Below are 23,644 nucleotides of genomic sequence, written 5' to 3'. Positions count from 1 at the left end.
CACATCGTGCTACGACATCGCTTTACTTCCGCAATGTAATCTTTATGATCACTACCATTCGGAAAACTTCGGGTTCTACCGGCATTACCATGCGGCATTTTGATTGGTTAATGGCATTCTTGACCCATCGGGTCAAAGGACACATGCTAATGTTTCACAAACATCATGGCGGGTCTGGTTTTTTTTACCAAAGCGATCAAGTGATCAAAAATAATCGCTCCCGATAAAAATAAGTCGGATTTTACTTACATTTCATATCAAAAAAAAAAAAGTTAAATTTGTTGAGGAATTATTGCTATAACTGGTGTATAACATGGCCAAGTAAGTTATGTCACGTCGTAACTTTGATGATCGTTTTGAAGCTTTATTTGTTCGCTCATTACTGTAATTGTAAATGTTTTAGAAGTTGATGGTACGAATAATAAATTACAACAATACGTCAATTAATTACGTGATCGATTTTTTGAAGGAGAATGTTTTTGGAGTGAATAAAATTATGAGATTCGTGAACATAAATCTGGCTTAACGTTTTGAATGCGTTTCCTTCAACGTTTTACAAAACAATTAAATTGCAACAATAATTTATTTGTGTTTGTTTTTAGTCTGCAGCATTTGTATTTCGAGAATGTTTCAAACTCTTCTAAATTGTGAAACATAATGTGTTGATTCCATTAAAAAAAATATTTGCCCTGTGACTGAGCTCACTAATATTCATAATTGTAAATAAGTTCTGTTAATCAATGAAGGAAAGATATGTAAATGATATGCAAATTATTATGCAAATTAGCCCCGGCGCTATGCATTTTTTCTGGGGAGAACCCTGATGTTGTACGTCTAGCCTGTGATTACAGAATTTTTTTTTTTTTTATTTTTTGTGCCAGGCGACAGTTCTGGACATTGAGTGTCACTGTTGTCTCTTCTGACTTTTTTTTTTTTTTTTATGTGCAAATTGCAAGTGCGAGTGACGACACATAGTGCATTTTGCCACAGAAGTCATATTCATGTTTGGGACTACATGACAGGGCTGTGTGGCCATCTCTCTGTCAAATAGCAATTTGTAATGTGCTATCCTGGCGTCAACCAGGCCCGGTCGAACACAAGCACTATGCTACCAGTGACCTTTGCAGCCCCCTCCATACTCCATTTTAACTTAGAATTATCAAAAACTCCACACCCTGGTAGGGAGAACCCTATCTCCCCCACTTGGTGACGCAGCTGAATTGCAGTGCTCCCACTTGCAGTCTTTTTCTAGAAAAAGACCTGGATGGCATAGAAATTTTGAACAAAAATTCCAGGCATGCCAGAAAAATGATAAACAAGCAGACAGAGGGATGGACAAACAAACAGACTGTCATATGGAAATACCCAAAACACAAGTCCTTGTTTGGAACTTCAGATGGCAACTAATAAGGAGTTGGAGAAATTCACTGTTGAACAACAAGTGAAAGATTGTTGATCAATGAACCCTGAAGAGAGACCTAAGCAAGAGATAAAATGCTCAGAATAATAAGAATTTTTGACCAAATTGACAGCGGAAATAACTTAATTGGAATCAAAATGCTCTACCATAGTGACAGAAGTCACACATTATCAGCTGACAGAAAAAAGGTAAAAAAGTATAAAGGTTGTTATTACAGTTATGCATGTTACACTCACCACAGTTTTGGATTTCTTTCTAGGTTTACTCTCCTCTTTGTTTTTTCTTTTGTTGGAACCCTCCTCATCATCACCATCTTCATCATCACTACTGGATGCAGCATTACTGTCATATCTAATCAGAAATCACTCAGCATAAATATTTCATATTATCACAAAAAAATATTTTCAGGTCACATTTGATAACAATTTTGGTTATTTTCATTGAATGTTTTGCGAAACACTGATTTTTTCAGAGATTCTTTGATTCAGCCATCATTTATGAACTGAAACATGCAGCAGGCATAGTGACAGGGTAGTAAATATGCTCGTGTAGCAGGCATTATAGTGACAGGGTAGTAAATATGATCGTGTAGCAGGCATTATAGTGACAGGGTAGTAAATATGCTCATGTAGCAGGCATTATAGTGACAGGGTAGTAAATATGATCGTGTAGCAGGCATTATAGTGACAGGGTAGTAAATATGATCCTGTAGCAGGCATTATAGTGACAGGGTAGTAAATATGATTGTGTAGCAGGCATTATAGTGACAGGGTAGTAAATATGATCCTGTAGCAGGCATTATAGTGACAGGGTAGTATACATGATCCTGTAGCAGGCATTATAGTGACAGGGTAGTAAATATGATCGTGTAGCAGGCATTATAGTGACAGGGTAGTAAATATGATCGTGTAGCAGGCATTATAGTGACAGGGTAGTAAATATGATTGTGTAGCAGGCATTATAGTGACAGGGTAGTAAATATGATCCTGTAGCAGGCATTATAGTGACAGGGTAGTAAATATGATCCTGTAGCAGGCATTATAGTGACAGGGTAGTAAATATGATCCTGTAGCAGGCATTGTAGTGACAGGGTAGTAAATATGATCCTGTAGCAGGCATAATAGTGACAGGGTAGTATATATGATCCTGTAGCAGACATTATAGTGACAGGGTAGCATAAATGATCCTGTAGCAGGCATTATAGTGACAGGGTAGTAAATATGATCCTGTAGCAGGCATTATAGTGACAGGGTAGTAAATATGATCCTGTAGCAGGCATAATAGTGACAGGGTAGTATACATGATCCTGTAGCAGGCATTATAGTGACAGGGTAGTAAATATGATCGTGTAGCAGGCATTATAGTGACAGGGTAGTAAATATGATTGTGTAGCAGGCATTATAGTGACAGGGTAGTAAATATGATCCTGTAGCAGGCATTATAGTGACAGGGTAGTAAATATGATTGTGTAGCAGGCATTATAGTGACAGGGTAGTAAATATGATCCTGTAGCAGGCATTATAGTGACAGGGTAGTATACATGATCCAGTAGCAGGCATTAAAGTGACAGGGTAGTAAATATGATCGTGTAGCAGGCATTATAGTGACAGGGTAGTAAATATGATCGTGTAGCAGGCATTATAGTGACAGGGTAGTAAATATAATTGTGTAGCAGGCATTATAGTGACAGGGTAGTAAATATGATCCTGTAGCAGGCATTATAGTGACAGGGTAGTAAATATGATCCTGTAGCAGGCATTATAGTGACAGGGTAGTAAATATGATCCTGTAGCAGGCATTATAGTGACAGGGTAGTAAATATGATCCTGTAGCAGGCATAATAGTGACAGGGTAGTATATATGATCCTGTAGCAGACATTATAGTGACAGGGTAGCATATATGATCCTGTAGCAGACATTATAGTGACAGGGTAGCATATATGATCCTGTAGCAGGCATTATATTGACAGGGTAGTAAATATGATCCTGTAGCAGGCATTATAGTGACAGGGTAGTAAATATGATCGTGTAGCAGTCATTATAGTGACAGGGTAGTATAAATGATCCTGTAGCAGGCATTATAGTGACAGGGTAGTAAATATGATCCTGTAGCAGGCATTATAGTGACAGGGTAGTAAATATGATCCTGTAGCAGGCATTATAGTGAGAGGGTAGTATACATGATCCTGTAGCAGGCATTATAGTGACAGGGTAGTAAATATGATCGTGTAGCAGGCATTATAGTGACAGGGTAGTAAATATGATCCTGTAGCAGGCATTATAGTGACAGGGTAGTAAATATGATTGTGTAGCAGGCATTATAGTGACAGGGTAGTAAATATGATCCTGTAGCAGGCATTATAGTGACAGGGTAGTATACATGATCCTGTAGCAGGCATTATAGTGACAGGGTAGTAAATATGATCGTGTAGCAGGCATTATAGTGACAGGGTAGTAAATATGATTGTGTAGCAGGCATTATAGTGACAGGGTAGTAAATATGATCCTGTAGCAGGCATTATAGTGACAGGGTAGTAAATATGATCCTGTAGCAGGCATTATAGTGACAGGGTAGTAAATATGATCCTGTAGCAGGCATTATAGTGACAGGGTAGTAAATATGATCCTGTAGCAGGCATAATAGTGACAGGGTAGTATATATGATCCTGTAGCAGTCATAGTGACAGGGTAGTAAATATGATCCTGTAGCAGACATTATAGTGACAGGGTAGCATATATGATCCTGTAGCAGGCATTATAGTGACAGGGTAGTATATATGATCCTGTAGCAGGCATTATAGTGACAGGGTAGTAAATATGGTCGTGTAGCAGGCATTATAGTGACAGGGTAGTAAATATGATCGTGTAGCAGGCATTATAGTGACAGGGTAGTAAATATGATCCTGTAGCAGGCATTATAGTGACAGGGTAGTATATTTGATCCTGTAGCAGGCATTATAGTGACAGGGTAGCATATATGATCCTGTAGCAGGCATTATAATGACAGGGTAGTATATATGATCCTGTTGCATGCTTTATAGTGACAGGGTAGTATATTTGATCCTGTTGCATGCTTTATAGTGACAGGGTAGCATATATGATCCTGTAGCAGGCAATATAGTGACAGGGTAGCATACATGATCCTGTAGCAGGCATTATATTGACAGGGTAGTAAATATGATCCTGTAGCACGCATTATAGTGACAGGGTAGTAAATATGATCCTGTAGCAGGCATTATAGTGACAGGGTAGTAAATATGATCCTGTAGCAGGCATAATAGTGACAGGGTAGTATACATGATCCTGTAGCAGGCATTATAGTGACAGGGTAGTAAATATGATTGTGTAGCAGGCATTATAGTGACAGGGTAGTAAATATGATTGTGTAGCAGGCATTATAGTGACAGGGTAGTAAATATGATTGTGTAGCAGGCATTATAGTGACAGGGTAGTAAATATGATTGTGTAGCAGGCATTATAGTGACAGGGTAGTAAATATGATCCTGTAGCAGGCATTATAGTGACAGGGTAGTATACATGATCCAGTAGCAGGCATTATAGTGACAGGGTAGTAAATATGATCGTGTAGCAGGCATTATAGTGACAGGGTAGTAAATATGATCGTGTAGCAGGCATTATAGTGACAGGGTAGTAAATATGATTGTGTAGCAGGCATTATATTGACAGGGTAGTAAATATGATCCTGTAGCAGGCATTATAATGACAGGGTAGTAAATATGATCGTGTAGCAGGCATTATAGTGACAGGGTAGTAAATATGATCGTGTAGCAGTCATTATAGTGACAGGGTAGTATAAATGATCCTGTAGCAGGCATTATAGTGACAGGGTAGTAAATATGATCCTGTAGCAGGCATTATATTGAGAGGGTAGTATACATGATCCTGTAGCAGGCATTATAGTGACAGGGTAGTAAATATGATCGTGTAGCAGGCATTATAGTGACAGGGTAGTAAATATGATCCTGTAGCAGGCATTATAGTGACAGGGTAGTAAATATGATTGTGTAGCAGGCATTATAGTGACAGGGTAGTAAATATGATCCTGTAGCAGGCATTATAGTGACAGGGTAGTATACATGATCCTGTAGCAGGCATTATAGTGACAGGGTAGTAAATATGATCGTGTAGCAGGCATTATAGTGACAGGGTAGTAAATATGATTGTGTAGCAGGCATTATAGTGACAGGGTAGTAAATATGATCCTGTAGCAGGAATTATAGTGACAGGGTAGTAAATATGATCCTGTAGCAGGCATTATAGTGACAGGGTAGTAAATATGATCCTGTAGCAGGCATTATAGTGACAGGGTAGTAAATATGATCCTGTAGCAGGCATTATAGTGACAGGGTAGTAAATATGATCCTGTAGCAGGCATAATATTGACAGGGTTGCATATATGATCCTGTATTAGGCATTGTAGTGACAGGGTAGCATATATGCTCATGTAGCAGGCATTATAGTGACAGGGTAGCATACATGATCCTGTAGTAGGCATTATAGTGACAGGGTAGTAAATATGATCCTGTAGCAGGCATTATAGTGACAGGGTAGTAAATATGATTGTGTAGCAGGCATTATAGTGACAGGGTAGTAAATATGATCCTGTAGCAGGCATTATAGTGACAGGGTAGTATACATGATCCTGTAGCAGGCATTATAGTGACAGGGTAGTAAATATGATCGTGTAGCAGGCATTATAGTGACAGGGTAGTAAATATGATTGTGTAGCAGGCATTATAGTGACAGGGTAGTAAATATGATCCTGTAGCAGGCATTATAGTGACAGGGTAGTAAATATGATCCTGTAGCAGGCATTATAGTGACAGGGTAGTAAATATGATCCTGTAGCAGGCATTATAGTGACAGGGTAGTAAATATGATCCTGTAGCAGGCATAATAGTGACAGGGTAGTATATATGATCCTGTAGCAGTCATAGTGACAGGGTAGTAAATATGATCCTGTAGCAGACATTATAGTGACAGGGTAGCATAGATGATCCTGTAGCAGGCATTATAGTGACAGGGTAGTATATATGATCCTGTAGCAGGCATTATAGTGACAGGGTAGTAAATATGGTCGTGTAGCAGGCATTATAGTGACAGGGTAGTAAATATGATCGTGTAGCAGGCATTATAGTGACAGGGTAGTAAATATGATCCTGTAGCAGGCATTATAGTGACAGGGTAGTATATTTGATCCTGTAGCAGGCATTATAGTGACAGGGTAGCATATATGATCCTGTAGCAGGCTTTATAATGACAGGGTAGTATATATGATCCTGTTGCATGCTTTATAGTGACAGGGTAGTATATTTGATCCTGTTGCATGCTTTATAGTGACAGGGTAGCATATATGATCCTGTAGCAGGCAATATAGTGACAGGGTAGCATACATGATCCTGTAGCAGGCATTATATTGACAGGGTAGTAAATATGATCCTGTATTAGGCATTATAGTGACAGGGTAGCATATATGATCCTGTAGCAGGCATTGCAGTGACAGGGTAGCATATATGATCTTGTTGCATGCTTTATAGTGACAGGGTAGCATACATGATCCTGTAGCAGGCATAGTGACAGGGTTAGCATATATGATCCTGTATTAGGCATTAGAGTGACAGGGTAGCATATATGCTCATGTAGCAGGCATTATAGTGACAGGGTTAGCATATATGATCCTGTAGCAGTCATTATAGTGACAGGGTAGCATATATGATCCTGTAGCAGGCATTATATTGACAGGGTTGCATATATGATCCTGTATTAGGCATTGTAGTGACAGGGTAGCATATATGCTCATGTAGCAGGCATTATAGTGACAGGGTAGCATACATGATCCTGTAGTAGGCATTATAGTGACAGGGTAGTATACATGATCCTGTAGCAGGCATTATAGTGCCAGGGTAGCATATATGATCCTATAGCAGTCATTATAGTGACAGGGTAGCATATATGATCCTGTAGTAGGCATTATAGTGACAGGGTAGTATACATGATCCTGTAGCAGGCATTATAGTGACAGGGTAGTAAATATGATCCTGTAGCAGGCATTATAGTGACAGGGTAGCATATATGATCCTGTATTAGGCATTATAGTGACAGAGGAGCATATATGATCCTGTAGCAGGCATTGCAGTGACAGGGTAGCATATATGATCCTGTAGCAGGCATTATAGTGACAGGGTAGCATACATGATCCTGTAGCAGGCATTATATTGACAGGGTAGTAAATATGATCCTGTATTAGGCATTATAGTGACAGGGTAGCATATATGATCCTGTAGCAGGCATTGCAGTGACAGGGTAGCATATATGATCTTGTTGCATGCTTTATAGTGACAGGGTAGCATACATGATCCTGTAGCAGGCATAGTGACAGGGTTAGCATATACGATCCTGTATTAGGCATTAGAGTGACAGGGTAGCATATATGATCCTGTAGCAGGCATTGCAGTGACAGGGTAGCATATATGATCTTGTAGCATGCTTTATAGTGACAGGGTAGTATATATGATCTTGTTGCATGCTTTATAGTGACAGGGTAGCATACATGATCCTGTAGCAGGCATAGTGACAGGGTTAGCATATATGATCCTGTAGCAGTCATTATAGTGACAGGGTAGCATATATGATCCTGTATTAGGCATTATAGTGACAGGGTAGCATATATGATCCTGTATTAGGCATTATAGTGACAGGGTAGCATATATGTTCCTGTAGCAGGCATTACAGTGACAGGGTAGCATATATGATCCTGTAGCAGGCATTATAGTGACAGGGTAGCATACATGATCCTGTAGCAGGCATTATATTGACAGGGTAGTAAATATGATCCTGTATTAGGCATTATAGTGACAGGGTAGCATATATGCTCATGTAGCAGGCATTATAGTGACAGGGTTAGCATATATGATCCTGTAGCAGGCATTATAGTGACAGGGTAGTAAATATGATCCTGTAGCAGGCATTATAGTGACAGGGTAGCATATATGATCCTGTATTAGGCATTATAGTGACAGAGGAGCATATATGATCCTGTAGCAGGCATTGCAGTGACAGGGTAGCATATATGATCCTGTAGCAGGCATTATAGTGACAGGGTAGCATACATGATCCTGTAGCAGGCATTATATTGACAGGGTAGTAAATAGGATCCTGTATTAGGCATTATAGTGACAGGGTAGCATATATGATCCTGTATTAGGCATTATAGTGACAGGGGAGCATATATGATCCTGTAGCAGGCATTGCAGTGACAGGGTAGCATATATGATCCTGTAGCAGGCATTATAGTGACAGGGTAGCATACATGATCCTGTAGCAGGCATTATAGTGACAGGGTAGTAAATATGATCGTGTAGCAGGCATTATAGTGACAGGGTAGCATACATGATCCTGTAGCAGGCATTATAGTGACAGGGTAGTAAATATGATCCTGTATTAGGCATTATAGTGACAGGGTAGCATATATGATCCTGAATTAGGCATTATAGTGACAGGGTAGCATATATGCTCATGTAGCAGTCATTATAGTGACAGGGTTAGCATATATGATCCTGTAGCAGGCATTATAGTGACAGGGTAGCATATATGATCCTGTAGCAGGATTATGATTATAATATTTAGCACATACCATTGGTAACAAGTAATGAAATGCTACTTACTCTAGATCCACATCACTCATTTCTTGATCCGGATTGAATGATTCATCTGTCAGTGGGAAGACAGAAACAAGTTAAATCTTAAATCAATTTCATTTCTCTCCCTTATCTCTCTTTTTCAATCTCTCACTCTTTGTCTCTTCTTTTCTGCATCCTTGACATGATAATAAAACTTACCTGATTCATCATCATCGTCACTCTCATATTCATCTCTCTCTCTACCCTCAGCCTTGACATGCTCCAAATAGGCATCATGAGTGTCCTCTTCTTCACTGTTATTCAGTTCATCATAATTACCAGCATTTTTCTGAAATAAACATGTTACTAGCCAATCAGAATGATCCATTGTTAGGATGTTCTACTTGTATCATCTGAGTCTGATTTGTGTCCATGTTACAAACTGTCATGTCATGTGAGTCTGACTTGTGTCCATGTTACAAACTGTCATGTCATGTGAGTCTGACTTGTGTCCATGTTACAAACTGTCATGTCATCTGAGTCTGACTTGTGTCCATGTTACAAACTGTCATGTCATGTGAGTCTGACTTGTGTCCATGTTACAAACTGTCATGTCATCTGAGTCTGACTTGTGTCCATGTTACAAACTGTCATGTCATGTGAGTCTGACTTGTGTCCATGTTACAAACTGTCATGTCATCTGAGTCTGACTTGTGTCCATGTTACAAACTGTCATGTCATCTGAGTCTGACTTGTGTCCATGTTACAAACTGTCATGTCATCTGAGTCTGACTTGTGTCCATGTTACAAACTGTCATGTCATGTGAGTCTGACTTGTGTCCATGTTACAAACTGTCATGTCATCTGAGTCTGACTTGTGTCCATGTTACAAACTGTCATGTCATCTGAGTCTGATTTGTGTCCATGTTACAAACTGTCATGTCATGTGAGTCTGACTTGTGTCCATGTTACAAACTGTCATGTCATCTGAGTCTGACTTGTGTCCATGTTACAAACTGTCATGTCATGTGAGTCTGATTTGTGTCCATGTTACAAACTGTCATGTCATCTGAGTCTGATTTGTGTCCATGTTACAAACTGTCATGTCATGCGAGTCTGACTTGTGTCCATGTTACAAACTGTCATGTCATGTGAGTCTGATTTGTGTCCATGTTACAAACTGTCATGTCATCTGAGTCTGATTTGTGTCCATGTTACAAACTGGTCATGTCATCTGAGTCTGACTTGTGTCCATGTTACAAACTGTCATGTCATCTGAGTCTGATTTGTGTCCATGTTACAAACTGTCATGTCATGTGAGTCTGACTTGTGTCCATGTTACAAACTGTCATGTCATCTGAGTCTGATTTGTGTCCATGTTACAAACTGTCATGTCATGTGAGTCTGATTTGTGTCCATGTTACAAACTGTCATGTCATCTGAGTCTGATTTGTGTCCATGTTACAAACTGTCATGTCATCTGAGTCTGACTTGTGTCCATGTTACAAACTGTCATGTCATCTGAGTCTGATTTGTGTCCATGTTACAAACTGTCATGTCATGTGAGTCTGACTTGTGTCCATGTTACAAACTGTCATGTCATCTGAGTCTGATTTGTGTCCATGTTACAAACTGTCATGTCATCTGAGTCTGACTTGTGTCCATGTTACAAACTGTCATGTCATGTGAGTCTGACTTGTGTCCATGTTACAAACTGTCATGTCATCTGAGTCTGATTTGTGTCCATGTTACAAACTGTCATGTCATCTGAGTCTGACTTGTGTCCATGTTACAAACTGTCATGTCATGTGAGTCTGATTTGTGTCCATGTTACAAACTGTCATGTCATCTGAGTCTGACTTGTGTCCATGTTACAAACTGTCATGTCATCTGAGTCTGACTTGTGTCCATGTTACAAACTGTCATGTCATCTGAGTCTGACTTGTGTCCATGTTACAAACTGTCATGTCATGTGAGTCTGACTTGTGTCCATGTTACAAACTGTCATGTCATGTGAGTCTGACTTGTGTCCATGTTACAAACTGTCATGTCATGTGAGTCTGACTTGTGTCCATGTTACAAACTGTCATGTCATGTGAGTCTGACTTGTGTCCATGTTACAAACTGTCATGTCATGTGAGTCTGATTTGTGTCCATGTTACAAACTGTCATGTCATGTGAGTCTGATTTGTGTCCATGTTACAAACTGTCATGTCATCTGAGTCTGATTTGTGTCCATGTTACAAACTGTCATGTCATCTGAGTCTGACTTGTGTCCATGTTACAAACTGTCATGTCATCTGAGTCTGACTTGTGTCCATGTTACAAACTGTCATGTCATCTGAGTCTGACTTGTGTCCATGTTACAAACTGTCATGTCATCTGAGTCTGACTTGTGTCCATGTTACAAACTGTCATGTCATCTGAGTCTGACTTGTGTCCATGTTACAAACTGTCATGTCATGTGAGTCTGACTTGTGTCCATGTTACAAACTGTCATGTCATCTGAGTCTGACTTGTGTCCATGTTACAAACTGTCATGTCATGTGAGTCTGACTTGTGTCCATGTTACAAACTGTCATGTCATCTGAGTCTGATTTGTGTCCATGTTACAAACTGTCATGTCATCTGAGTCTGACTTGTGTCCATGTTACAAACTGTCATGTCATCTGAGTCTGATTTGTGTCCATGTTACAAACTGTCATGTCATCTGAGTCTGACTTGTGTCCATGTTACAAACTGTCATGTCATCTGAGTCTGACTTGTGTCCATGTTACAAACTGTCATGTCATCTGAGTCTGACTTGTGTCCATGTTACAAACTGTCATGTCATCTGAGTCTGACTTGTGTCCATGTTACAAACTGTCATGTCATCTGAGTCTGACTTGTGTCCATGTTACAAACTGTCATGTCATGTGAGTCTGACTTGTGTCCATGTTACAAACTGTCATGTCATGTGAGTCTGACTTGTGTCCATGTTACAAACTGTCATGTCATCTGAGTCTGATTTGTGTCCATGTTACAAACTGTCATGTCATCTGAGTCTGATTTGTGTCCATGTTACAAACTGTCATGTCATCTGAGTCTGACTTGTGTCCATGTTACAAACTGTCATGTCATCTGAGTCTGACTTGTGTCCATGTTACAAACTGTCATGTCATCTGAGTCTGACTTGTGTCCATGTTACAAACTGTCATGTCATCTGAGTCTGACTTGTGTCCATGTTACAAACTGTCATGTCATGTGAGTCTGACTTGTGTCCATGTTACAAACTGTCATGTCATGTGAGTCTGACTTGTGTCCATGTTACAAACTGTCATGTCATCTGAGTCTGACTTGTGTCCATGTTACAAACTGTCATGTCATGTGAGTCTGACTTGTGTCCATGTTACAAACTGTCATGTCATCTGAGTCTGATTTGTGTCCATGTTACAAACTGTCATGTCATCTGAGTCTGACTTGTGTCCATGTTACAAACTGTCATGTCATCTGAGTCTGATTTGTGTCCATGTTACAAACTGTCATGTCATCTGAGTCTGACTTGTGTCCATGTTACAAACTGTCATGTCATCTGAGTCTGACTTGTGTCCATGTTACAAACTGTCATGTCATCTGAGTCTGACTTGTGTCCATGTTACAAACTGTCATGTCATCTGAGTCTGACTTGTGTCCATGTTACAAACTGTCATGTCATCTGAGTCTGACTTGTGTCCATGTTACAAACTGTCATGTCATGTGAGTCTGACTTGTGTCCATGTTACAAACTGTCATGTCATCTGAGTCTGACTTGTGTCCATGTTACAAACTGTCATGTCATCTGAGTCTGACTTGTGTCCATGTTACAAACTGTCATGTCATGTGAGTCTGACTTGTGTCCATGTTACAAACTGACATGTCATGTGAGTCTGACTTGTGTCCATGTTACAAACTGTCATGTCATCTGAGTCTGACTTGTGTCCATGTTACAAACTGTCATGTCATGTGAGTCTGACTTGTGTCCATGTTACAAACTGTCATGTCATCTGAGTCTGACTTGTGTCCATGTTACAAACTGTCATGTCATCTGAGTCTGACTTGTGTCCATGTTACAAACTGTCATGTCATGTGAGTCTGACTTGTGTCCATGTTACAAACTGTCATGTCATCTGAGTCTGACTTGTCTCCATGTTACAAACTGTCATGTCATCTGAGTCTGATTTGTGTCCATGTTACAAACTGTCATGTCATGTGAGTCTGATTTGTGTCCATGTTACAAACTGTCATGTCATCTGAGTCTGATTTGTGTCCATGTTACAAACTGTCATGTCATCTGAGTCTGACTTGTGTCCATGTTACAAACTGTCATGTCATCTGAGTCTGACTTGTGTCCATGTTACAAACTGTCATGTCATGTGAGTCTGACTTGTGTCCATGTTACAAACTGTCATGTCATCTGAGTCTGACTTGTGTCCATGTTACAAACTGTCATGTCATCTGAGTCTGATTTGTGTCCATGTTACAAACTGTCATGTCATCTGAGTCTGACTTGTGTCCATGTTACAAACTGTCATGTCATCTGAGTCTGATTTGTGTCCATGTTACAAACTGTCATGTCATCTGAGTCTGACTTGTGTCCATGTTACAAACTGTCATGTCATGTGAGTCTGACTTGTGTCCATGTTACAAACTGTCATGTCATGTGAGTCTGACTTGTGTCCATGTTACAAACTGTCATGTCATCTGAGTCTGACTTGTGTCCATGTTATAAGTCTCTGTTTTGGGAAATGAGGAAATGTACCAAACACAAGAAGGTTCTAGCTATCTTAATTTAAAAAAGTAGTAGAGGAAAAAAATCTTACTCAATTTCTTTTTTCGAGGAAGCTCAACTCCACATTTTCCAAAAATATATTTATTGATGGTTTGCAATGACAGATTATACAAACATGCCTTTCAAAGAAATGACAAATTGTGTGAAGACCAAATACTCACCGCAGATTTCAAACCCATGTTTTTAATCTTGAGTCTCTTATTACTTACATAGTCATAAAGCTTACCATACTCATCCCTATCAACAAATAGGAACATAAGTTACTGCTACTACCATCAATATCCATGCATATCACATCAAATACAATAATCATATTCACTGGCCCATCATATCACATCAAATAGGATAATTCATATTCACTGGCCCATCATATCACATCAAATAGGATAATTCATATTCACTGGCCCATCATATCACATCAAATAGGATAATTCATATTCACTGGCCCATCATATCACATCAAATAGGATAATTCATATTCACTGGCCCATCATATCACATCAAATAGGATAATTCATATTCACTGGCCCATCATATCACATCAAATAGGATAATTCATATTCACTGGCCCATCATATCACATCAAATAGGATAATTCATGTTCACTGGCCCATCATATCACATCAAATAGGATAATTCATATTCACTGGCCCATCATATCACATCAAATAGGATAATTCATGTTCACTGGCCCATTAATCTATGCATATTTAATGTCAATTAAATATATATTCTCTCCATGATAAAAATGAATAACTTACTTCTCAATACTGCTAAAGACATAGGGTGTACCACTGGTGGTCTCTATTTCAAAATCAAAGTATCTGCTACTGCCTGTACCGCGTGCAAAGTTCACACAGCTCATTTCATCAAAGCGAATATGTATAGGTGGTTTATGAACATAAATGAATCCTCTTTCCAGCGGGTAAAGAAATCCACTGTTACTTTTGTAGGAACAAGTTATCGCTGAAGTGCCAGTATTGCTGATAATGAAGTGAACAAAACAATTCAAAGTTATAGAAAATACCAAATTGTCCAAGTTTAAATCCAACACCATGTCCTCTGATCAACAATGAATTTGATGTCAGTCAATAGAATTCACAACTTTATTTAAAATATGGTCAAAAATATTTCTATGTTGATCAATCACTTGCCATATTTAAAACTGCAAATGTTATGTGAACAAAGAAACAAACATTCATTCCAATAAAATCAGTAGCATGTCATTGACTAATCCAAGGTATTTGATATCTGCTTGCGGGCATTCCATGCTCCACTTTGTATGTACTTACCTTTTAAAATTTCCTGGCACTGTAATTTTTTTGTTGACTAAGGCTTTCATGACTCTACTGACAATTTCAAACAATGGTCCTGACATCTCGCTTTGTAACTTGTTGGCATACTTTTGTTCTAATTCCTCCCTGTGTGCAAGTGAAGTTGTTAGAATTCTGCTGTTTATGGTCTCAATACTGACATACAAGACTCACATTGAGAAAATCTAAGAAATTCTCATGTCCCGTCGAACTCACAGTAAATGTACTTATTGAGAATAAATTCCCAGTCAAACTATGAGTGCTAACAAAGGTAGTAAAATAAATCAGATGATGTAGCTGCCGTTATGACATACATTGAAGATCTCACGAGAAATCACAAGACAAAATATATTTCTTTTGTGTTAGTGAAAGAAAGGTGGGGTCAGTTTTTCAGTGTTTTTGTGTCCTTGTGTTTGCACAATGTGTTCTTAGTATTGTGCCCTCTTGATCAGAATTATGTTTTTCATGTCTATTAATATTAACTATCAAACATGATGTTCTACAATGCTATTGGCCACAAGTCTGGAATGTCAAAATGTTAATTCTGTACCCCCTCAAACAAGATGAATTTACATCAGGCAATGGGATCTAAATCCATATTACCACCAGTGTGCAAAATTTATGCTCACCGACTGACCAAAGACCAGCTATTTTCGTTCTAGGCCAGTCATATCAATGATTTTTAAAAAGTCCAAGTGTCTTGTATTTATTGTGTAATAGTATAAAAAAATATGAATTTACCTTAAAAATAATATAAAGCCAGATTTTAATCATAGCTTCTGAATATTCAGTTATATACAGTACAGTTCTCGCGGAAGCTTTGGCTTCACTTCAGCTTCACCTTCGCTTCAGCATCGCATCATTATGGCATTGTTATGGCTTCAGCATCGCTTCAATGTCGCGACATTAAAAAGTTAGGCGGTTATCGCTTCGCTTCATTGTGGCCTCATTATGGCGACAATGTGGCATCAGCATCGCTTTATCAAACAAAGAAGTACTCTACTCATTTCCCCCAAACCTCTTGACCGCTTCCGTTTTTGACCGGTCAATTTCCGTTTTATTTTCGACCGTGCAACAATTCGGACTACTAAAAATTTTCTGGTTTTCATAGATCACGGTTACTAGTTTAGTAACCGTGCATAGATGTTGAACAACCGTCAAAAGTTCAAATACTTTTTGTTTTAACTATCTATAATTATATGCACGCAATCTGACCCTTTGACCTAGATTTGGCTGGGATTGAATATTTTATTGAGACAATATTCCGACGTGACGCACTGCTACAAAATGTATTCAACAGAAGTACAACATGGTTGTCTGGGTTTCTTTTCCTGATTGTGTTGAGTTTACGATTTGTATAATTATTGTTGTTTCCCCCCAAGCAGAAGACCATGAAGCTAAATAGAATTCCCACGCATGGACGTGGACTGAGTGAAAGAAAATATTTCTAAGGCTAAAATAAAAATGACCTACTATTACACCTCTTTGTGTATTTGTCAATTTTGTATATATTTGGTATGACCGTATGATCGTAAATACCTAGAAAAATCTCGTCTTTCGTTAATAATTTCATTTGTTTGAAATGTCTACCGACCGTAATTTGTTTCTCCAAACGGTCCCGACGTCCGTCATTCAACACAATCAGCATTTATTTATCGCAATTCATGGGGATCATGTCCCATAATTTGCGGGCTGTAAAACCAAATAATTAAACAAGTACTATTTATTGTATTTTTGTTTTACCTCGCGAAACTACAACAAAGCGTAGAGTTGTCGATTCACAAAGTTTTTTTTTTTGTGCTGTGACAGGCTTCGCAATTATTCACTGGAAAACATCGGTATATTTTGACAAATGGATGGGATTTTACCTCAGTTCAAAAAAAAGAAAAAGAAAAAAAAACAGGGCTGAGATACAAATCAGTTTTGCAAGTTGGGAAATAAGGTAAACCACACTGGGGTCGATGATTTTCAGTATCGAAGTACTTCCGTGTGAATCATGATTTTCAAATTGTTCATCGGCTGGTGACCAAATATTTACGCCACACGAAATGGACACGTTTTTTTTTTCTGAAGCCCAATAAATTATTTCTGCATGTCAAGTGCTATTCGATTTTTTACAGGGCATGTGGCTCGTTTTCATTCGAAAATATGTTTGTGAGAATACTTTTAAAGTACGTATAGATCGAGCTCAGATCACTGATCGTGACTCAATTTTGAGAATTGGTTGTCAAATTTTACCAGACTGACGCCACCACAACCATCCAATCATATGTTGGAAATGTACGCACTTGTTTTGGAACTTTGTATCAAGATGACTGGCGACGACGCCGACGCACCAGGCGGCGTACGTGTGTGCATGGAGGTAGAAAAGAGAAGGAGTGAGGACGCTATTGTTTCCGCTTGTTTCATGATGCTTTGGATATGTTTACTCACATACACAATGTAATTAGTTTGCAAACACGCTATACAATGTCACAGTTAATCGGCTTACGTGTTTCGGCTGTATTCGGAAGCTTCACGAAGATTCTCAACGCACTGCGCATGCCCAAACAGATAACAATAATACAGAATGCAGTGAAAGACGTACGGTGAGTGTACTCAACGCCCGAAATCTATTAGAACAAAATGCGCATCTGCACAGTTCTGCACACCAATGAAAAATGACTCGTCAAAACATCTTGTTATAATCTTATCATGTATCTTTAAATTTCACTGTGGAAATTTGCGGGATTTTTTTAATCAATGTCCAAAGTTGGCCGACTATTGCAATGAAAGATATCAGAAAAGAAGTAATCACACATCTTGGTGGCGTCCGTCAGCAGAATTTCCGGTACCTACAAGTGTGAAATGACCTTTGTGATCCGATAAATGTCATTGCGCATGCACAATTCTTTTATTTATGGTTTGTGCATTCAATTTTATAGACTATGTTTAAACGATATTTATTTTTTTCAGTTCTACTCTCGTTTTCTTGTGTAAATAAGCGGCTATCATCATGTAGATAAAACGACTTCTAAACAAATACAATAAGTGGCTTAACCAGAGTGAAGACAAAGGATGTTTATAAGATTAACATGGGCTTAAATAGCGTCCTCACTCCTTTTTTCTACCTCCATGGTGTGTGTTGCATGTTTTAGTAGTCCGGGCATGGGGTAGGACTCGGCTAAAACTAAACGAAACACAGAAAAATACCACCGAAATGAGGAATCTGAATCTGCTCTTCTAGCAGCAAATAAAATGAGCGAAAAAAGGTAAATTTTATAACAAGAACAGTTTCACTTCGTATACAGCAAATTGTGTTGTATCAGAACGACGATTGCATCGTGTGATTTGAATTTATCACGATTTTCCTTCCAGTCAATATGAAACTCGTCACCTTGCCGATTGTAATGTACTTCGCAAAGTTTTTGGTGCCCAATACTCGCAACACTAAAATAATTAAACAAGATATCTTTTTAAAATGTCATAAATACTCTTGATCATATTATTTTATTCGCCTTGAATTTCAAATCGATTACATATCGAACTTCTGTACATGTTTTTGTCTACTGCCCTTCTGCGTGCAAATAATGAGGTCATACTCATGTCACAATAAGTTGAAGCTGATGCCATGTTGATGCCATGAGACTGCGAAGCTGAGGCCACGATGATGCCACAAAATAGCGAGGCGAACACAGCTTTAATTTTCAATGACGTGAAGCTGATGCCACAATGATGCGATGCTGAGGCGACAATGAAGCCATGCGTAGGCGACAATGATGCCACAAAAGCCAAAGCTTCCGCGAGAACTGTACTGTATGGACACCAAAGTCCTGATATAGATTGCATAGCATATATTGTTCATTTCACTAAATTTTCTTAGAAATCTTTAGAATCACTCGGCAAGGTAATTTTATTTCCCCTTCATACATGAAAAACTAAATACCCGTGTGATAAGAAAGTACTATTTGCATGACAGTTCAACTAAAATCTGAGTTATCGATGTTCATTTTTTTTTTCAATTTGTCACTTTTTTGTAGATTTATAAAAGTTTTTCCAGAATTGAAATCAGTGATTTTGCCCAAATTTGGATATTTGATTTATTGAAAAATTCCATGGCTCTCCAATGTCAAACTTAAGAATTTAAGACAAAACAACAAAAGAGTGCATTTCTGTCACAATGTATCACTTTTTCATTATGTACACAGAGTTAGAGACTAGTATCTTTTGGTCTAACTGTGGATGTGCTATGTGAAGAATATAAAACTGTTTACTTACTCTGAAATGTTTACTTCTAAGGTTACCTCCTCTTCTTTATTAAAAGACAATACCAAATGTTGGTAACGGGTTTGTCCTTGTCTGATAGGTGGATCCAAACTAATCTAAAATGTAAAGTTTGCTAGCATCAGTTGCCATGGCAATGTAAACATGTACATGAGTAATCATGTGTACAGAGTGACTGCTGGGATGCAAACCTGAGAGTTTGTTTACCAATTTAATGTCTGCTACATTGTAAGTTTGCTTTCAATATCCACAAATTAACAAATCCTTGCTAATATTGTAGCAGATGTTTTGTCAAGTTTGTACAGTACGCTGGGTCAAGTGAGTTTGTACAGTACGGTGGGTCAAGTGAGTTTGTACAGTACGGTGGGTCAAGCGAGTTTGTAAAGTACAGTGGGTCAAGTGAGTTTGTAAAGTATGCTGGGTCAAACGAGTTTGTACAGTACAACTGGGTCAAGTAAGTTTGTACAGTACGCTGGGTCAAGTGAGTTTGTACAGTACGCTGGGTCAAGTAAGTTTGTACAGTACGCTGGGTCAAGTGAGTTTGTACAGTACGCTGGGTCAAGTGAGTTTGTACAGTACGCTGGGTCAAGTAAGTTTGTACAGTACGCTGGGTCAAGTGAGTTTGTACAGTACGCTGGGTCAAGTGAGTTTGTACAGTACGCTGGGTCAAGTGAGTTTGTACAGTACGGTGGGTCAAGTGAGTTTGTACAGTACGGTGGGTCAAGTAAGTTTGTACAGTATGCTGGGTCAAACGAGTTTGTACAGTACAACTGGGTCAAGTAAGTTTGTACAGTACGCTGGGTCAAGTGAGTTTGTACAGTACGGTGGGTCAAGTGAGTTTGTAAAGTATGCTGGGTCAAACGAGTTTGTACAGTACAACTGGGTCAAGTAAGTTTGTACAGTACGCTGGGTCAAGTGAGTTTGTACAGTACGCTGGGTCAAGTAAGTTTGTACAGTACGCTGGGTCAAGTAAGTTTGTACAGTACGCTGGGTCAAGTGAGTTTGTACAGTACGGTGGGTCAAGTAAGTTTGTACAGTACGGTGGGTCAAGTGAGTTTGTACAGTACGCTGGGTCAAGTGAGTTTGTACAGTACGCTGGGTCAAGTGAGTTTGTACAGTACGCTGGGTCAAGTAAGTTTGTACAGTACGCTGGGTCAAGTGAGTTTGTACAGTACGCTGGGTCAAGTGAGTTTGTACAGTACGGTGGGTCAAGTGAGTTTGTACAGTACGGTGGGTCAAGTAAGTTTGTACAGTATGCTGGGTCAAACGAGTTTGTACAGTACAACTGGGTCAAGTAAGTTTGTACAGTACGCTGGGTCAAGTGAGTTTGTACAGTACGGTGGGTCAAGTGAGTTTGTAAAGTATGCTGGGTCAAACGAGTTTGTACAGTACAACTGGGTCAAGTAAGTTTGTACAGTACGCTGGGTCAAGTAAGTTTGTACAGTACGGTGGGTCAAGTGAGTTTGTACAGTACGGTGGGTCAAGTGAGTTTGTACAGTACGCTGGGTCAAGTAAGTTTGTACAGTACGGTGGGTCAAGTAAGTTTGTACAGTACGCTGGGTCAAGTAAGTTTGTACAGTACGGTGGGTCAAGTGAGTTTGTACAGTACGGTGGGTCAAGTAAGTTTGTACAGTACGCTGGGTCAAGTAAGTTTGTACAGTACGCTGGGTCAAGTAAGTTTGTACAGTACGCTGGGTCAAGTGAGTTTGTACAGTACGCTGGGTCAAGTGAGTTTGTACAGTACGGTGGGTCAAGTGAGTTTGTACAGTACGCTGGGTCAAGTAAGTTTGTACAGTACGCTGGGTCAAGTGAGTTTGTATAGTACGCTGGGTCAAGTGAGTTTGTACAGTACGGTGGGTCAAGTGAGTTTGTACAGTACGGTGGGTCAAGTAAGTTTGTACAGTATGCTGGGTCAAACGAGTTTGTACAGTACAACTGGGTCAAGTAAGTTTGTACAGTACGCTGGGTCAAGTGAGTTTGTACAGTACGGTGGGTCAAGTGAGTTTGTAAAGTATGCTGGGTCAAACGAGTTTGTACAGTACAACTGGGTCAAGTAAGTTTGTACAGTACGCTGGGTCAAGTGAGTTTGTACAGTACGCTGGGTCAAGTAAGTTTGTACAGTACGCTGGGTCAAGTGAGTTTGTACAGTACGCTGGGTCAAGTGAGTTTGTACAGTACGGTGGGTCAAGTGAGTTTGTACAGTACGGTGGGTCAAGTGAGTTTGTACAGTACGCTGGGTCAAGTAAGTTTGTACAGTACGCTGGGTCAAGTAAGTTTGTACAGTACGGTGGGTCAAGTGAGTTTGTACAGTACGCTGGGTCAAGTGAGTTTGTACAGTACGGTGGGTCAAATAAGTTTGTACAGTACGCTGGGTCAAGTGAGTTTGTACAGTACGCTGGGTCAAGTGAGTTTGTACAGTACACTTGGTACAGCAAATGATGGTTGAAACTTACCACAAAAAACATCTGTCTCTGATCCTTGTGAGGCATTAGAAATAATCGCAACACTGTAGTATATGGTATTTTGTAGTCAAATGTTTTACCATGAAGTTGCAGGAATGTAGGATATATTTTAATATCATATCGACCTCTGTTTTAGAAAAAAAAACATACACGAATGTTTCTAGATTTTCTAATAGATGTTTCAAGAATTGCAGCAATGCATAAATGATATTTAATATATACCCCTCTTAGCAATTACATCCCGCTGTATGAGAAATGAGCCCCCCCCCCATATGACACTGCACTGTTCAAGCTCAACCACCCCTAGCACTCTGAACCACACCTCACTATATAAGGCAGTCCCAACAACTGGATTGCACTGCACACCCCCAAACACTGGACAAAATTCAAGTGTATGAGGAAAGAGCTTTCTACTGGGACATAACTTACTGTATGAAGGGCAGCGTTTGACAGTCTACTCACCTGGGTGTAAGACAGGGTATCTCTGTGAAGGTCGCAATTGCATCACCAGTCGCTTGGATGATGTCGGCTTTCGCCAAAACTTTTTGATGAAAATCCTAATAAGGTTTTGAATAACGAATTAGATGTCATTATTATATTTTATGATTTATAGTTGACAAATAATGTACATTTCAGTAATCTTAATAATATAAATGTTAATGAACATAGAAAGTGAACAATTTATATTATATCCAAGTTGGCTAATATATATTGTTTTCAGTAGCTGAACACCAATCTCTTTAGCCACTAAGTGATAATGTGCTATTGGAGACTTTTATTTATTCAAGAGATGCACATCCTGAACATAGTCCCTCAATTACTCTCCAAAGATAGTAGTCATGACAATAAAGTTACCTCGACCGGGTCTACATCTGGATCTGTGGTGGGTAGAAAGAATCTCATTTCCATGAGAGACACATCAGCATCATCATTTTGATGAAATTCTACAGTCACTTCATTTTTAGTTGTAGTACTGTGGGATACATTATTCAATGGAATATGGAATGCTGCCTTGTTATCAACTTCAAAAGACATCTCTGAGCCTGGAAGATAAACAATAGATATTACATGTATGTCATCCAGATATATGTGTTTGTGAAATTGACCAGATGCCACTTGACACTTTGGTGTCAGTCATCACATTTACTTACAACTAGACATGAAACAGAATTTACTTATTTTTAAACATCCTATGTTTACTATTGACGCATTAGAACATTTGAAGCATGGTCTAATAAAATGTTTAATTTTAAGGAATGACAGTCAACTAATGATAACAGGGAATCTATGTGTGTTTATTAAGGTGATAAGGCCAGACTTTTATTATCCCTTGTTTCGCGAACCCGCCGAATGAACAGGAGCTGAAAATGAAATAAAAATAAAATTTTATTTCAGCGTAATTTCTCTTGTAAGCGCCAAAAAATGCTTAAAAAATATTATTTTTTACCGCCCGCCGCATAACAAATCCAAGTTGCATTTTCATGGGAGTATCATGATCAAAGTACCAAAGTCTCGCGCAGATGAGAACAAGGTTATACATGGAATACAACTTTATTTCATTTCTTCTCTCTGATTAATGATCACAATTCTTCGAGAATTACACAAATCTAATGGAAATCAAAGAAAGCTTAGAAAGAACTCCCATGTGCTGAGAGTATTGGAGACACATTAAATATAATTCGAAATTACTTAGCTGAAAACTAATTATGCAAATCAGAAAATTAATATGAACAGATTTG

General features: G+C 38.9%; 1 protein-coding gene across 1 annotated transcript in view; it reads right to left on the bottom strand.

Annotated features, from left to right (window-relative positions):
• Positions 1-23,644, bottom strand: part of LOC100378614 (FACT complex subunit SSRP1-like) — a 63,930-nt gene that overhangs the window by 29,540 nt on the left and 10,746 nt on the right. Inside the window, exons 4-13 of the mRNA XM_085491572.1 lie at positions 22,761-22,948; positions 22,368-22,462; positions 21,897-22,032; positions 19,438-19,541; positions 15,160-15,288; positions 14,629-14,850; positions 14,029-14,104; positions 9,280-9,409; positions 9,106-9,151; positions 1,657-1,771 (exon numbers count right to left, since the gene is read on the bottom strand). Of these exons, the coding sequence (XP_085347698.1) occupies positions 1,657-1,771; positions 9,106-9,151; positions 9,280-9,409; positions 14,029-14,104; positions 14,629-14,850; positions 15,160-15,288; positions 19,438-19,541; positions 21,897-22,032; positions 22,368-22,462; positions 22,761-22,948 (1,241 nt within the window). The remainder of the gene's footprint in view (positions 1-1,656; positions 1,772-9,105; positions 9,152-9,279; positions 9,410-14,028; positions 14,105-14,628; positions 14,851-15,159; positions 15,289-19,437; positions 19,542-21,896; positions 22,033-22,367; positions 22,463-22,760; positions 22,949-23,644) is intronic.

The sequence above is a fragment of the Saccoglossus kowalevskii genome, chromosome 16, assembly GCF_978046115.1.
Source record: "Saccoglossus kowalevskii chromosome 16, keSacKowa6.1, whole genome shotgun sequence".
Lineage (NCBI taxonomy): Eukaryota > Metazoa > Hemichordata > Enteropneusta > Harrimaniidae > Saccoglossus > Saccoglossus kowalevskii.
This window is presented reverse-complemented; position numbering and strand designations above follow the sequence as displayed.